The sequence below is a fragment of the Prorops nasuta genome, unplaced genomic scaffold, assembly GCF_024137725.1.
Source record: "Prorops nasuta isolate Cenicafe-Biocafe unplaced genomic scaffold, Cenicafe_Pnas_1.2 PNAS00030, whole genome shotgun sequence".
Taxonomy (NCBI): Eukaryota; Metazoa; Arthropoda; class Insecta; order Hymenoptera; family Bethylidae; genus Prorops; species Prorops nasuta.
This window is the reverse complement of record NW_027116827.1, coordinates 2,574,654-2,588,223: the sequence shown is the minus strand read 5'-3', so window position 1 is coordinate 2,588,223 and position 13,570 is coordinate 2,574,654. Positions and strand designations below refer to the sequence as shown.

Below are 13,570 nucleotides of genomic sequence, written 5' to 3'. Positions count from 1 at the left end.
GCAGCTCCTTAATCATTTCCATTTCTCTCCTGGTATACGTCATCATCTTATCTCCTGTATTTCTTCTCAGTAGCACGCAAGAATTGAGCCACTGCTTCTTTTCCTTGATATACTGCAATATGCATGAAATGACTTTTAATGTGCAGGAGACGTCAAGAAAATCAGTAGCCGCAGCACCGGAGGAGAGGAACGGGAGTGTGTATAAGGAACTGATTCAGAAATATCAGGCTTTAGTGGAGATTCAAAATCAATCGTCCCGTCGAAAAAACTTTCCTCCACCACCATGCAAATCCTTGCAAGAGGAGCTCGAAATGTCCGGTGAGTTCAACAATTTCCACAACGCACCAACGGAACACGAGATTCGTGCCAAAACGGAGACCAACGGAAAGAAGATGTTTTCAGCAACACCTACCGACTTTTCTGAGGCTGAAACCTCCTCTTCCGGTTTCCTAGAAGAAACCAGCAATAAATCCACTCAAACGGAAGAACGTGCTGGATTTTTGCTATGCTCCATTGCGGATGGTGAAGACTGCAAATTCAGTATCTACGATGACAATTATCCACTTGAGAGCAGATTTAGAAAGACCCCAGAGTACAAGTTATTGTTTACCGAAATCATTAATAACCTAAAACGAGCGGCCGAGGCGAAGGAAGAAGGAAAACTGCTGCCATCTTGCGACGAATCGTGCACTAAGCAGGATGCAGAGCCCTCTACAATCATGGAAGAAGATGCACCGAGCGAAGCCACCGATGACAACCTCAGCGTTATGTCCTCCGTAATCTCATCTGTTGTCTCAGAACCAGTGTATAGAATACAAGCACCGATTCAAACGGAAAAAGACAGAAAGCAGGAATCGACCAAGGGAAAACACGTTTATTCTCAGCCTGGCAGGAGCCAATTGGAGTATTTGTCGATTTCGGTTAGGCAGAAACGATCCTCGACGAAAAAGAAAAATTTGGATACACCGGATGTCATTCCTACAACCAATCCAAAGTTTATTCAAGCCAAACCGTCTGGTAGGAGGAAGTTCAGGCCGCTGAATCTTAACGAGCCATTGGTTCAAGAAGAGAACATCGGAAGGGCCAATAGGAGGTCCCCTTCCGCCAGGGGAAGGAGAGTCAATCACGAGCAGAAAAATTATTCCAGAAACGTTGAGCAAAACTTGAACAATTCCTCGGGATGCGAGGAATACAAGAGAAGCTCCGCCTCTGTCGAGGTTGCTCGGCTAAGACGATTAGAGATGTCCTATGCGGAGGCACTTCGCACGCCAAATAGACCAAAAACACATAATCATCATCGAAGAAGCTAAAACCCAAAATGATAATAGCATTGACGTGTCGCAAACCGACAAAAGTATTATTGAAAAATTGATGAATTTCACTGGGTACGAGGTGCAAGAGAAGAGTAGTTTTCTCTCCAATGAGGCTTACTTAGTCGATTGTAAAAGCCCTATGCGGAGATCCTTCGTACGCCAAATAGATCCAAAACATGACCTCTCTGTTCTAAGTCTCAATAGAATAATAGGAGAATGGGACAAATCAGTCGATGAAAGCATGATTTCTGAGAGAAAATGTTTTTTGGGTTTGATTAATTTCTTTTAAATTATTTTTTCTATATTTTGCTTATGTACACATCTTTCACTGCAAGGTCCTTCTTCAAGTCAATCTTGATATACAAATATAATAAAATTCATATTTTTCTATTATTTTAATTCAGAATGATTTTATGATTATTGGACATCTTACTTTCAATTACTATGTATTGAGAGAATAACTCATTTCGACTAGATTTTGTAAATGAGATAAAGGTGTAAGGTGTCTAAACACTCTTGTTTTAGGTATTAGGTAGTATTTATCCATTAGGTATATTATATATTTTATATCTTGTATATCTTTTTTATCATGGTTACCTGTAAGAGAAATTATTTATTAATATATATATAATATAATATATATATATATATATATATATGTATATATATTATATGATGTAAGACGCGAGATACTCAATTCTTTGGACTCAGTTGCTCTGAGATAATCTTGTATTTCTCGTCAAAAGAAGTTCCAATTCGAACTTGGAGAGGTCCGAAAAAGAAATAGTATGGAAAGAATTGACAAATTATTTATGTGCCATTTTCAGTGTTAAATTAAAATCGTAACTTTAACGATAGTTCCACTATTTCCAAAAAGCCTATTCCAAAAATGGGTTCTCGTTTTATGACAGTTTATGCATGTATGGTACATTAGCTTTTGTAAGTCTATATTACATAGCATCATTATATTGTATGACATAATAAATTCCTTATCATTGTATCTTACTGAAGAACCAATTAAGGCAAAAAATTAGACGTTTTAAATTTTTCCAATCAGATTTTACTTTATTGCATGCTTTTCATTTTTTTTCATTAATAATTACATTCATACAAATTATTACACGACGAAACAAATATCGTAAATGCATTAATTTTGGAATACAATAGATTAAAGTGTACAATTTTACTTGAGTATAATGAATGTACAATGAGATTCTTGTACCCCCATTGTTCACATGATTAAAAATCTTTGCTATAAAACTAATCTATTAGCAAAGTGAGCTTGTAGAAATACAAGAAAGTAATAAAGCCTGTGATGTTCAATATTACAGTAAAGTTACAGAATAATAATATCAGCGATCGCATCATGATATTCTTTACCGCGCGTTATCTCTTACAGTCCTCTAAATTAATATTTTTGAACACTAAAATCGAAATTAATTTCCTTCATACAATTATTCCAAATTCTCATTAAACACTTGTTCATTAATAGCACTTTAATTGATTACGAGTCATCAAACAACGCGCGATGAACTGCCCCTAAACTCGGTTGAACGTAACTTGAACTGGTTCTTCTCGATCTGTTTGCATAAGTATAAAATAAATGAACAAAACCCGATTTATTGGTAATAATCAATTAGATCAATCGTAATCGATTATACTTACTCTGGAAGAGACCTAATAGGGCCACCTGGATTAGTTTTTGGTCGTGGATGAACAAGTAAGCATTTCATTGGATGTCCATCCAGCTGCCTGTTGTGGTAAGTTTCTACCGCTTTTGTTGCATCCTTCATAGTTTTATAAATTACTTCTGCTATTCCTGGACGTACCAGACGTGATACAAGTAATTCACCTACATCCTCAAAAAGTTCCTAGAATATTCAATAATTCATTAAATCCATTTCCACTGGCATTTACGCACATTACTGTTTTCATTCAATGAGATTCTCACTTTAATGTCTTCTTGGGTGACGTTAGCTTGCAAATTGGATACTACAATTCGATATCCAGTTGATTGTAACGAGGTATTAACGCCTTGCTTTGGTCGAGACATCATACTCATGGTACGGGATTTATTTTGCATTGAATCCAAACGGGACTTTACTCCTATGTCCCTTTGACTCCTTGCTTCATAATATTTAGACTCTAAAGACTCATTTGCCAGAATTGTTCTGTAAACAATCAATTACATATTTCTAGCTCCTTCTCATTAAAAAATAACGTACATTTACAAAAAATTATTTATATTAAACCTTGATTTTGTAATAAAAGCCCAATCATCTTTGTATGGAGGTGCCATTGGTCTTGCCTATAAAAATAAGTACTGTTTTGTAACTTTGAAACTACTATGGATAATTGATGAAATCAGTATTAATATTAACCATAGATGATCTGGCAACAACTTTAAAGTCTCTAACTCTATCTCTTTCCCTGTCCAAGTCAGATTTATGCAGGGGTACTGATCTTGACATATTACTGCTTGGAGGTTTTACCCAGGTATATGGCGAAACAGGCTTAATATTGAACACAGGAGGTGGTGGTGGTGGTGCTGGTGCATATTCGTTACTTACAGTTCTTCTCAATGGAGCAGCTTCCATAATGTAATCTGTGTGAAGTAAGGAAAAATATTAAATATAAGTTTAGGCAAAATATTATTAAGAATGATAGAATTGATCAGTACCATCATTATAATCCATGCTCATTTCAGGCATGTAGTGTGCTTCTGATATTGGCGTAGGCCGATATCCAACTTGTCTTGTAGATGGTGGCATATAATTATTTGGTGGCATTACATGCGTCATAATTGGTGGTACTTTGTTTGTAGTTAAAGAAATCCGTCCATTTCTGCCAGTCTTGCGAGATATTCCTGGAAGAGGAGCCTCGTTTTTTTTTAACTGAGAGGCTCTAATTTTATCTAATTTCAATCTAGCATCAGTTTGCTTGGCGATCTCTGCTAACTTATCCCGAGCATCTGTCAGCTTCTCCCTATTTTTTTGTATAATTTTAAATCTTGCATCTGTAATTGGATTGGACCTTGTGACTCCACCTCTGCCTCCACCCCTACTTCCACCCCTTGTAGATCCATTGGCTCTTGCACCTCTATTAACACCCCTACGAGCACTATAAAAACCCAAAATGTACCATTTGAATCAAAAACAATAATATTTATTACAATACACCAAAATAAGATACTCTTAAAATTTTGCACATATATGTAGATTTTTAAAGCACTCAGTTTTACCATAGAAACTTTAGTTTAAATTAAAATATATAAATGTGTCAATGCATTTTGGAGAAAACATTCATTGAAAGTAAAAGACTCCAAATAACCTCAATAAGAAGATCGAAATGTTTTAACATAGCGAATAATTCTTAAATCATTAAACATGTCGAAAACAATATTTCTCAGTTTTGCATAGTTTAAGGATCCTACAGTTTACTTTTATTCTACTTACCCTCCTCTACCTCTCATTTTTGTTAGCTTTGTTTTTTAGCTTTCTTAATTATGTCATCTAAACTTTACCATCCATAACCACACCAACCACAATTCCACACAATTCTGAACTTCATCACAAAAGCGGCAAACTGTGCGAGAGGCAATCTGACATTACAGCCTATCAGTTTAGTCGTTAAAGATATCCGAGGAGGGAGAAAATAATTGGACAAATTTCTATTTTTCCATTCATTCTAACAAATTTTAGAATAAATTTTAACGAAATTACACAGAATAGTAAAAGTTTTGGTCTCGTTTTCGACAACCAATAATATAAACTTTCTCTTATTATTATTTATCTTTCGCGTAAATATATTTACAGCCAGAAGTATACGCAATTCGGCTATAAGGTCATTAAGGTCGGCAGCATAAATATTGCTCGTCTTTCAGTCCTTTCAGTTAACACATTCGCTAAGGCTGTGTTCGAAACTAGTAAATAGAAAGTTGAGCTAAGTAAAATACTGAATATTATTGGTCGATTACTCAGTGCTTTTGAAATAGACCAATAATATTCAGCATTTTACTTAGCTCGACTTAGCGCAGCATCAATATATCCATTTAGTAAAGCGATTGCTACGGACCTGCACGAATATACAATATGATTGGTCGATTAAAAATGGCGTTACATGATTGACCAATCATATAGTAGTATTTCAGTAGCAGCTCCTTTTGCCAGCGCCATAAATCTCCAGTCCTGTTTCTCTGCAGTCTGCACGCGCGCGGGAAGTGGGCTGATGCCTGATCGATCGAGCTTTTTGTCCATTTCGCGAGTGTTTGCCGCCACTGTGACCACTGTCGCCATTATTGCCGCTTTTGCCGCCATATTGCCACCCCCATTATTAGGCTGCTTTCACATGCGATGTAACTGTAAGGTGCGTAAACGTAACTTACGCTAAAACGTATTAACTAATCAAATCATTTTCGCGATAATACGCAAGCATGCTGCTGGGTGCTGGCGTAGTACGCCGTACATATCTTACACCGCATGTGAAGGCAGCCTTAGACATTCAACGCGCGCCAACTAATGTAAGTAATTTTTAATTATCTTTATTGTAGAATGACCAATGTACCACCAGTGAGTGTGCGTTTAAATTGTATAATATTATTTTCTACTTTCGTGATTCAAAATATCTACGAAATAACGTAATTTTTTCAATATTGCTCATGCCAAAATTCGTTTTTCAAATTTCAGTGCGGGAAATACCAATATCCTAATTATTATTCGCGGGCCTTATACATAACAGAGCGTTTTGAAACGCGCGCATAAAGGCTTTACAATACATCGAACACATAAATGTGATAATTAGATGACCGTGATTAATACATCGGATCACAAATCAGACAAGGCTTGTTTAGGGTATGGAACACAGTGAAAACCGACAAGTATTGATAACGCTAACCGGCGCGCTATTTTAAGCTTTTCCGTTTGGTAGGATCGTCGCGTGCGAGTTTTTCTTTAAAGGTAGTTTTATTAAATTTTAATAGCGTTGTGCTAGTGTTTTGAGCAATTGCATCAGTATGTGCTCAAAAAAATTTTACCGAAAAAATAATTTACGGGAAAACTCTTAGCAGCTGATTAGCTTACCCCTTTTAACCCAGTGCTGCTTTGGACTTGGAATGTAATACCGATCCTCAATGCATCAAAAAAAACCTGAGTGACATTCTATTCATTATACTGGTTCAGGAAATTAATAATGTGTGGTTTGGCTATAATGTAACGCGTAACATATAAATTTCATGATAAATTTATAAATTTTGCTGAAAAAGTAGAGAGCCAAGTTGTTTGAACCACACATAACAATTTCCGGTATACATACATATATACTTTTAAAGGTACCTAGCACTTAGCAAAATTTTTTTTCTCACATCGAACAGTTGGGTACAGTACATACCTACCTACAGTAGTTACAGTAGTAAGAATTCTCCCACTTTGCGCATCGACTTTTGGTTCACTTGCTTCACTTAACTGGGTAAGGAACCGCAGGTATAATCGGTATAGAGATCAATTGGATAGACGCAATTTGTTGAAATATCTTTAATTGACTAAAAGTTAATAATCATTCGAAATGCTGGCTAGACAACTTATTAGAAGATTTACGACTTCTTCAGTTCGTAGATCACACCACGATCCGTACGATGGCTATCCTGGCAGTGTAAGCAATTAGTTTTTACATTATATAATAATAATATTCATTTTATGAATTTATTACAATTTTATGACACATTCCATTCAATGTGTGTTTGAACACATAATTTTTAGAAGCTACTTCATATTTTCAGAACTTGCCATTTGATATCAGCAACAAATATAAATTAACTGCAATTTTCACACTTTTCCTTGGAAGTGGATTTGCAACTCCATTTCTAATCCTTCGACATCAATGTTTGAAGGATTAAATCATTGTGGTAAAATTTTATATTTCAATTCTTTATAGTAGTAACTAGGTTTAGGTACTTTTTATATCATAGTTCTATCTTTTAGATTCGGGAGACCAATTGCATAGTGAATCTTATGCTCTTAGATTACCAATTGTCTATTAACAACTTAATGTATATATGATAATAAAGCATAAACAAAAATTAAATGGTTAATTGTCTCAAAGAAATTTATCATTTATACTATAATTTACTTGCAGTGCTGGGCAAAGTGTAGGTACAATTATAAGAATTCTTATGTTAATATAAATTGAAATTGCAGAAACAAAATTATAAACGCATGTATAAATTGTATAGTATAATTTTACAATTGCCTAAAAATCTCATGTAATTTTAGTTTTCTTTTTTAACTTTACATTATAATAATTGAAAAGTTCTTGTAATTATAATTGCATTTACATTTTGCTCAATATTATTTGATTATACACTTAAATACCTAAGCTTAGCATAAGTATTCTATCTATGCATGTGAATACAAACATAATAAATCTGGCTTATGTAGCTGTATAAGTATATAAAAAAGGTTCCCAAAATAATAAAAATTGGTTAAATATAGTGTTGATAGTATGTGTGTGCACTGTTGTTCATACTAGTATCATTATGTTTGTGTCCAAATCACAGAATGGATACTATTTTTATTAAATATGATATTTTAAGATATAATTTATTTACGAGGTACATTATATATAAATATATGGGATTTATAATAACAGCTTATATATAGTCTTTAAAATTAAATATAGTCGAATAGGTTAGCTATCTTCTGACTGTATTAAAATTAAAAATAATCTATATAAATAGGGATGTGCTGCATTTTTTATCTTTCTTATACTTGAGCACTAGTAATATCTATTTATGAAATATATATTCTTAAAACTTTTGTCATCTATCAAAGTCAGGAGAAGGTAAAGGTGGTCTTCTATAATAATATCTTTTTGGAGATGAGTCTAAAAATATTTAGGAAAGTTAGCAGACTTAAAGGCATAGTTATTAAAGTTTAACTTACTGATATAGTCTTTATGAGAACGATAAGAATCTACACCAGTTAAGGTTGATTGATGCACATAGTTCTTCCACTCTGGTTTAGAGCTTTGTTGCTTCCTTAACTAAAAATATAAGTAATTGTGTTATATAGTAGGACAATGAAATAATCTATTTAATATTTACTTTAGATTTGAAGACATCAGTTTCACATGTCCTTTTTCTTTCGTCTTTACCAATCTTCTTTTTTAATTTGACTTTTCTCTTCTTTTTTGGTTTATAATCATATTCACATATCTCGTCATCGTTGTCACTTACATCTTTTATGAAAGGTTGCATCTCTATCTCATCCTGTTAACAGTGAATAAAATATATCAAAATTTAATTTGTATTAAACCTAATGTGTGTAAAGAATTATACTTCATATTTGCATGGAGCGATGCTAGATTCATGAAATTTTCTCTTCTTTTTACCACAACAACATAACCATATTAATATAGAAATTAAAGATATGATAGCACTTAAAGATCCAATGATTACTAGGAGCATAGAGGAAGAATTCCATAGCTACAATTCAAAGAGAATATTAATTTATCATACCAGATGCAGTTCAAGTTAATGAAATTAAATAGAACTACCATATTGTAGCAGTCTTTTAAAAAAGGATTGGTACAAGCATGGCAAGCCTTTGCTCCTCTATTTGGCTGGTATGTTCCCAATGGACATGATTTACAAAAGGATGCATTATCATCGCTATAAGATCCTGATGTGCAAGGAACTAGAACAATGAAAACAGTATAATTATTAATATACGAAGAACTATAATTTTATGTATATTTATTAGACAGCCTCCATTTTTTTATTTTACATCACACTTACCTAATTCTAATTTTATCTTTAAAATGATTTTTTTGAAACGTAAAGTTAATACGTTTTTTTTTAAAGGTCGCGCAACGATCCTTTCGTTTTTTTATAAAATTGACACAGGGAATCTTTGTTTAAATAGGTTTTGTAATACCAAACAATTTTCCACTGTATGTATTCTATTGAAAGTTGGTAGGTAGTTTATATATACATTTGTTTAGAATATATCTCATTATTCATTTTCAGCAAAAAGTAGCATAATATAATTAATGTAGTAATTTAAGTATTGAAAAACATGTAAAATTATTACATTGATTTTATCAAGCTGCTTTTTGCTGAAAATGAATAAAATAATAAAACGAATAATAAGATACTCTAAACAAATCTGTAATTGAACTATCTAACAAATTGCAATAAAATATATAATGAGGAAAATTGTTTTATATTATAAAATTTATTAAAAAAAATCTCTGTATTAACCTTATGGAAAAATCAAATGGTCGTTGTGTGTCCTCTAAAGAACAGATACAAGCTCTACGCTGCAAGAAATTCATTTTATAGATAAAAGTAAAAAGTTAGAAAAGTAGGATGTAGAATAAAGAAAAAAAATTTAAGATGATCTAATGTGTATACAATTAAAATAAAAACTACAGTAGACTGACCGCAGTGAGTAGACTGCAAACCATAGCCTGCAGGACATCCAAGAAACAATCCAACTTCACTATATTTATCATTATTACTTCCTTCGATAATCCTTCCTCTTTTTCTCCTTAATTTAAGCGATTTATCTTCACTTGGTACCAGTTTCTCCTCTCGATGAGGAAGCCTGAAAATAACTGTAGTTAAGAATCTCTATAAAAAAAGTATCAAGCACAGCAGTTACAACAAATCCTTCATTATTTTATTAAAAGAAAAAAAACAATAATCTAAAATAACAAAGGCTTTGCTGTACAAAATTTTTCACAGTTTACGTGTGGCTACTAACTTGGTCTTCCAAGAATATCTTTTAAATTCTGTCTTAATAATAGAGCTATTTTGTCCTGTAGAGCCTTTCGACAGTGCAGACCACAATGTATTGATCCAACAGGTATCAATTTGTTGATTGGTGATGGAAATACCAGAGTATTAATTAATATCTGCAAAAAATTGTAATAAATATATTGAATAATAAAAAATGAACAATATTCTTTTTTCATTTTACCCTATAATTAATAATTATGTTCACCTGTTCTCTATAACAATACGGCGGAAGAACGTGAGTATCACAAATATTTTTTTTACATATTATTCCTTTAAGTTTCTGTGGGAAACCTATGCTCAGTCCTTCCATATCTATATCATCACAAGACTGAATCCGATAACGACATCCACCACGTAATGTATAAATTGGAAGCGTTACAACTAAAAATGTTTCTTAATTAATTCCTGAAAGATTCCTTTTTCTGCGACCAAAATTCATGCAACTTATGGCTCGTTATACTTTGCACGCTGGTTTCATAAATATTTTCAACTGGTTTTTCGTTTTCCCGATCGATATAGCTAATCTCGCAACTGTAATTGCCAGAATCCTTGGCATCCACATCGTACAATTCAAGATCTCCATTTTTCCGCACGAATCCTTAGAAAAATGATAGAAATAAGTCTAGAGGCAAATTTAATTTTCCTTGACACCAATTATTTCGATAGTTACCGGATAGTGGGCTACCATCCAAACGTTTCCAAATATAATTTGGTTTGTTGTAACTCGACATCCACGCGACATCCGCATTATCCTTGCTACAAGGAATGTTAATGTCGTAACCAGGCAGTGAAACAATTTCGAATTCTGGGAAAGAATCAACAAAAAGCAAAATTGAGCTTTCTGTAGAATATTTACATTAATTGAAACATGAAAATTAAGTTAAAATAAAAAATGTGTACCATTTTGGGATTGAATTTCTTGAGCCAAAACACTCTCTACCTTTTCCGGTCTTACGTACTTCTGGTCCCGAGGCTTTTCAAAGTTTCGTGGACGTTGAGAGTCGGTGTCCTTCATCATAGATTGGGACAGAATGATCTGTGATCCTATATCTTCGTAAGTATCACAGTCGAACATTCCGATATCGTTTACAGGATCACTCATCTTCCCTAATAAGTCCTTCAAATTATCCAGCATTGCTCCAATGTCGCAAATACAGCTGGAACATTTTCCTTTTTCCTTCTGTTGTTCATTTCCCTCTTCCATTGATGATGATTCGGATCTGTTGCTCCAAAGACGGAGTAAATATTATTAGAGGACCTATCTTAATTCTCCATAATAACTAATACATTATCATTTTCCTTACGCTAATTTTGTAGGACGAATTTTCTTTTCCAGCTCTTGAGAATCTTTCAATTTCCTTAATTTTCCTTCCCTCGATTTTCCCTTTGATCTTTTCTTCATGTTTTTATCTTTAGAAGAGGTCGTACCTTTTCCAAGAACTTCCTTAGATTTTTTCGTAGATTTAGCTTGTTGATTCTTTTTTTGAGATTTTTTCATGGATAATATTCTTCGTCCCAAGGAAATTTTGTTTAAAGAATTTTCGTGTGATATTGCTTTATGTTTATTTGATAAAATATTATCATCAGTTTTGTTTGCTTCTATATTAGCAAATGAGTAATTCTCTGTAGAATCAATGGAGCTTTCGTAAAATAATTTGATAGGATCTTCTGGATAATTTTCATCGATCCAGGAATTATCGTCGTTTTCCCATTCGCCGGAAAATTCGAGTAATTTTCTTCCAGAGTTATACTGACCCGTTTTCAGAAGCTTTTCATAAGATTCTGAGATTTTTGTTTCCGAAGGATTTAAATCTTCATCGTCAATGCACTCAATGAAGTCAGAACTTTTCTTTTTTCTATCTGATTGAACCAGGCTACTCTCCTCCTTTAAAATCTTCTTGATGTCCTTCTCTACTTTTTCTACTTTCTTCTCATCAATCGCAACTGGAGTTTTCTTTGGTTTAACCACCTTCTTCTTCTTAGCCACTTTCTTCGATGCTTTGTTAACATTCTTTTGTGCAGAGCCTTTCCCAGCACTCTTTTTAACAGCTGATTCACCTGTTCGTCGTTCTTTAATTTTATCTTTCACTTTCTTCGACTTGTCATTTCTTTTCGATTTCGTCAATCCATTGTCCACCAAACTAGCATAATCAGGAATATTCACCAGTAGATCCAAAGCTCTCTTCATTTCATTTTTAGCCACTGTGATATTTTTCACGTTATTCTTAGGCTTATTAATCATTTTTGATAAAATGTTTTTTAACTGATCAGCCACCCAAGCTTCAGAACCCTCCTCATTCTTCTTAATCAATCTCATATTATTTTTTTTCGAGTTTCCACTGTTATCCAAATGCTTCTGTGACGTCGGACTGCTCGAATGTTCGTCTTTCTTCAATTTACCTTCGATTATGTTCAGAGTTTTATTAACGTTTTTCTGCACGTTCATAATTTCTTTGATCAATGCTTTCAACGATCGTTTGTCTTCTTCGTCCAATAATCCCAATTCGTTATTTCCAAATTTATCGACAACGCCATTAAAATCAGTGTCGGAATAATCGGAACGAATTGCATTTAATTTTTCCTTCTCAGCTGCAATCTCATCTGCAAATCTCAAAATCTTTTCTGCCATTATCTCAATATCCTTAGCAGATTGTTTTTGTCCTGGATTCTTCATCGATTCCTGAGTTTTATCATCATCTTTAATTCTTGCTTCATTATTTTCTGATCTGCACAAAATTAACAACAAACAAATAATTTTTAATAATCAAAAATATACATTTAACATAAAAAGTTTTTCACTTACCTTTTCCAATTCGATTTTAAGGTCTCGTCTGTTTTAACATCTTCATTGGAGTCTTCAGACTCATCGTTAATCTCGTCGTACAAGTTCTCATATGCAGTACCATCAACGTCCTTATCTTCAAGCTTTTCCTCCACATCTACCTGATCATTATCAGTGTTAGAATAATCCACTGCATTTATTTTCTTACGTTTATCTTTAATCAAATGCTTCTTTTTATTTTTCATCCTCGACTTTAACGCCTTATCAGCCTTATCAACCTTCTTATGACGCATGTTGTACATAATTCGAATCCTCTCATCAATCCCCTTAATTTTATTCTCCACATTGTTCCCCTTAGAATCATCGTAATTATTCAGAACCGTTCTCTTAACTTTATCATTCTTCGATTGAGTTTTCTCGATATCTTGCAAGCTTCTTTTTAATTCTTTCAACGATTCGTGTCTAAGTATAGTTATATTCGGTTTTCTTTCCACACATTGTTGCTTATCGTTTATAGCTGCAATTTTCCTCGACCAATTGCTCCTTTTTTTCAGTGGAGCTTCAGGCAAGTTCATACGACGTTCGTTATCTCGATTCGTTAATCTTTGCCTCTTCCTATCGTGACTCTTATTCGTGGCTCCTATTTTAGAATCGTGAGTCCTCATTTTATTGGATAAACTT

The 13,570-nt window shown here is 33.5% G+C and overlaps 3 protein-coding genes across 5 annotated transcripts in view; 1 reads left to right on the top strand and 2 right to left on the bottom strand.

Moving 5' to 3' along the window:
• Window positions 1-2,313, top strand: part of centrocortin (cerebellar degeneration-related protein 2-like) — a 43,252-nt gene extending 40,939 nt beyond the window's left edge. For all 3 annotated transcript variants that reach the window (XM_066742329.1, XM_066742331.1, XM_066742330.1), the window contains one exon: window positions 147-2,313. In XM_066742329.1, the coding sequence (XP_066598426.1) occupies window positions 147-1,310 (1,164 nt within the window). In that variant the 3' untranslated portion in view covers window positions 1,311-2,313. The remainder of the gene's footprint in view (window positions 1-146) is intronic.
• Window positions 2,314-2,515: 202 nt separating this feature from the next.
• Window positions 2,516-5,046, bottom strand: LOC136782716 (polymerase delta-interacting protein 3-like). The gene is made up of 7 exons (XM_066742333.1): window positions 4,769-5,046; window positions 3,994-4,433; window positions 3,695-3,918; window positions 3,566-3,621; window positions 3,265-3,484; window positions 2,979-3,184; window positions 2,516-2,893 (listed from the first exon to the last, which is right to left on the bottom strand). The coding sequence occupies exons 1-7, from the start codon at window positions 4,783-4,785 to the stop codon at window positions 2,818-2,820; spliced, it is 1,239 nt and encodes a 412-aa protein (XP_066598430.1). The 5' UTR covers window positions 4,786-5,046; the 3' UTR covers window positions 2,516-2,817.
• A 2,243-nt stretch (window positions 5,047-7,289) lies between these two features.
• Window positions 7,290-13,554, bottom strand: LOC136782817 (synaptonemal complex protein 1-like). The gene is made up of 13 exons (XM_066742504.1): window positions 12,911-13,554; window positions 11,412-12,833; window positions 11,008-11,327; window positions 10,778-10,912; window positions 10,568-10,705; window positions 10,313-10,488; window positions 10,073-10,223; window positions 9,750-9,923; window positions 8,862-9,001; window positions 8,644-8,790; window positions 8,410-8,574; window positions 8,249-8,348; window positions 7,290-8,189 (listed from the first exon to the last, which is right to left on the bottom strand). The coding sequence occupies exons 1-13, from the start codon at window positions 13,552-13,554 to the stop codon at window positions 8,125-8,127; spliced, it is 3,777 nt and encodes a 1,258-aa protein (XP_066598601.1). The 3' UTR covers window positions 7,290-8,124.
• Window positions 13,555-13,570: the final 16 nt, after the last annotated feature.